General features: G+C 49.0%; 1 protein-coding gene across 1 annotated transcript; it reads right to left on the bottom strand.

Moving 5' to 3' along the window:
• Positions 1–499: 499 nt before the first annotated feature.
• Positions 500–2,221, bottom strand: LOC126017562 (sentrin-specific protease 2-like). Its single transcript, XM_049779499.1, has one exon. It carries the CDS (start codon positions 2,219–2,221, stop codon positions 500–502), a length of 1,722 nt encoding a protein of 573 aa, XP_049635456.1.
• Positions 2,222–3,262: the final 1,041 nt, after the last annotated feature.

The following is a 3,262-nucleotide window of genomic DNA, read 5'->3' as shown; positions in this document are numbered from 1 at the left end:
GGTTTTCTTAGGTCAATCACCACTAAAAATGGATAACTTCATCATTGAGCAGTGATAGTTTTTCCAGGTCTACATATCTCCTGGAGTGGTTTGCTGTTTGAAAGTACATCTCGGGATATCATCCTGAGTTCCATGACCTAGTGCATTACTGATGCATGGTCTTTTCCATGGTGTTTCATAAGTTCAAGAAGATCCAGTTTGCATCACTTTCTTTGCTTGAGCAATTTTTCTTTTGTCTCAAATATAGATAATTTATAACAATATAAATAAATATTCAGTATCTTTTGGGGGTTTTTTTTGTGTGCAGACCGGTCCAAGGCTCCAAACAGGGATAGTCTGATGAACAGGGTTGGCAGCAACCATCATGATCTAGACTACTTAGTACCTGGCAGAGCCGAGCAGAGGCAGGGACTTTTTCATCCACAGCGAGTAAGGTATGTGGAAATACCTGTCCATGTAAGAGCCAGCGGTAGTAGTTTGAGGGACCACAAGGACATTCTCACAGCAACTGTTGGTGAAGGATTTCCAGTACCATTTTCTTCCAGAAGACAGGCATCTGGTGCTGAGTGAATGTGATCGGTTTGTCCCTCGAGATATAATTGGCAAATTGACAAGTAAACACTCCACAGTCACTTCCATTGAACTGTTGGGGAATCTCATGTGGCTTCATGCTGTAAAGTGTCCACTCCAGGAGATTCAAATCAATATTTCTTTTCGTTTGACTTTCCTCCTGTAAATACTGAAGGAGCATCTCACAGATCTTGTGGCCCTTGTGACCCATTGAATCCAGGTACTTCAGAGACTTTTTTCTTACATCTATCACCACGAGACTCCAATGTACCTCTTGATGAATAGGCACCAAGATCAGTTCCTGGTCAAAGAGATTGACCCCTTTGGTCCATCTCTTTACTGCTTGGTAACCAGCAGACATTAATTTCGGGTAGAAGAAGGTACTAAAAGCATGAAGTGCTGGATAATCTTGTTTTCTGTTTCTTTCCATGAGCAGATTCATATAAAAATTGATGACTTCATCATTGAGCCACTGATCATTCCTCAAGGTCTGGAGATCTCCTCGAGTGATACGCTGTTTAAAGGCACTGCTTAGGATCTGATCCCGAGGACCAGGACCTAGTGCATTCCTGATTTCCTTCTCCATATCTGCCGTCAATTCAAGATCATCGTCCATCCTTTTCTCTATTGATTTTCCGGAGCCAAGTTTGTCTTTGCTCTCAAGTCTTGAGACTTCCCTCCTAAGTGGGCCTTTGCTTCCATCACCCAGGTGAAGTGGGGGTGACAATGTTTCAGAGAAATCCGGTTCTAGCGGGTGTCCCGTGGTACTTACATATTCGAATGTGACTCCAGTGCTCTTATCTCTAGCTGAAACTTTTCCCTTTGAACACGTCTCCTCAATTTTCACTTTATGGACAGGTCCACTTGTTTCAACAACCTTGGATGGTCTTGGATCTAATTGTGTTGTTTTAAATTCATGACTTGACTCATCCCCCAAGCTTTTGCTCTTTAATGTGTCCATCTGACTTCTTGGAGAACTAGGATGTGTTGAAGTTGCAGTAGGCATGGAGCTTCGTTGGTTGACTCCTTTTCGTGGCTCCAGTAAATGTCGGACCTTCTTTCTCTCCTCTTTTTGAAAATCCTCTTCCACAGTAGAGTGGGGTCGCTGCTGAACCTTGGCACTGTCTTCAGAGACAGTCTCTGTCGACACTTGTTCTTTCACTTGGTGAATAAGGTCGCCTACTCTCCTTCTTTTAGCAGATATTTCTTCGGTAGGAAACAGAGTGTCATTCTGCTCCATCAAGTGACCCTCTGATCGTTTCAAGCTGGAGAGGGAACAAGCATCCGGAGAGGAACTTTTCAAATCCTTTCCATGAACTCTTCGGCAATGGGAACCGCCTTTCCTTTGCTGACTAATACAGTCTAATCGTGGTCTTTTATCAGGTGTTTTCTCCATGTCCCCTGTAGACAACAGAGCCTCATGCTGCTCCTTCAAGTGACTCTCTGATCGTTTCAAGCTGGAGAGGGAACAGGTAGCCGGAGAGGGACTTTTCAAGTCCTGTCCATGATAAGCTCTTCGGCCATGGGGACTGCCTTTCCCTTGCTGACTAAGGCATTCTAATCTTGGTCTTTTATCAGGGGTGGCATCAGTGTCCCCTGTAGAGAACAGAGGGTCCTTCTGCTCCCTCAAGTGACCCTTTGATCGCTTCATGCTGGATTGAGAACAGGCACTTCTCAATTCGCTTGGGTAAACTCTTCGGCAATGCGGCACCCCAGGCTCCCTAGGCTGGGGCCCGGGGCCAGATGCCAAGTGAACTTTCAAGCCTGCCCTTGCAACTTTAGCAACCAAGTACTGGCCAGTGAGTGACTTCTCTCAAAGGAGGCTGTATCAAACAGTCTTTCTCCTTTGCGACTGATTCCTCTCTCTCAGCTCCCCTCCCTCTCCCACCCTCCCACCCTCCCACCCCACGCTACCCCACCCCCCTCAAAGTGAAGTGACCACACAACCCTTCTCGCCTCGCAATTGACAACACTTGCCTCTGAGCAGAACCAGCAGTTAGAAAGCCTCCTCTGCGACCTGCAGCCGAGACCCGAGAGACTTGCCCAGTCTGTTGGAACTGAGCCCCGCAAGGATGCGTCTGCCTCTGGCTTGGTCGTGTCCACCTCGCCTGGTACCAAGTGGGGCTGACGAGTGAGCTAGTAAACGACTGCTCGACGTTGAGAGAGCACTAGAGGTGCGAGTACTGGCAGCGGCCTGTCCCGTCAGGTCCAGTCCGCCAACTCCGTTGCCAAGCGAACCCCACAACGTCACAGGCGCTCTCGAGATCCAAACCTTCCGGCCACCACTCTCGTGCTAGGAGGTCTTCCGGGATACCCGGGGGCGGGGGGTGCACGCGGAGAGGGGCTGCAGCAGCCCCCTGGGACCGCTACTGGCTCCCACCTGCTCCAGCGCCATCTTCCCAGGGGGGCTCAAGCTGGGGCCACCGGCTGCTCCCAGGAATGGAACATGGTGCCCAGAATCCCAGCCTACTATTTGGAGGTACAGGGCCCAAGCAGCAGTGGAGGCCCATGCACCCCACAAGTCAAGCCCAGCACTGTCGGCCCTTGTTTCCGCCTGCCAAGTTCAGTTCTCACTTGGTCTTTTTGCTTCAGCTTTGGTCTATGGGCCACCCATGGTGGTACTCAGGGGCTACTTATTTTTGCGACTTGTTTTTCGTGGGTTATCCCTGGGATCATACGGTAGAAGGAGGGT

Source organism: Suncus etruscus, chromosome 9 (assembly GCF_024139225.1).
Source record: "Suncus etruscus isolate mSunEtr1 chromosome 9, mSunEtr1.pri.cur, whole genome shotgun sequence".
NCBI lineage: Eukaryota > Metazoa > Chordata > Mammalia > Eulipotyphla > Soricidae > Suncus > Suncus etruscus.
The sequence above is the reverse complement of the archived record's forward strand: the minus strand, read 5'-3'. Positions and strand labels throughout refer to the sequence as shown.

Coding starts and splice junctions, on each gene's coding strand:
- LOC126017562 (XM_049779499.1), bottom strand. CDS start 2,221: ATGAAGCGATCAAAGGGTCACTTGAGGGAGCAGAAGGACCCTCTGTTC.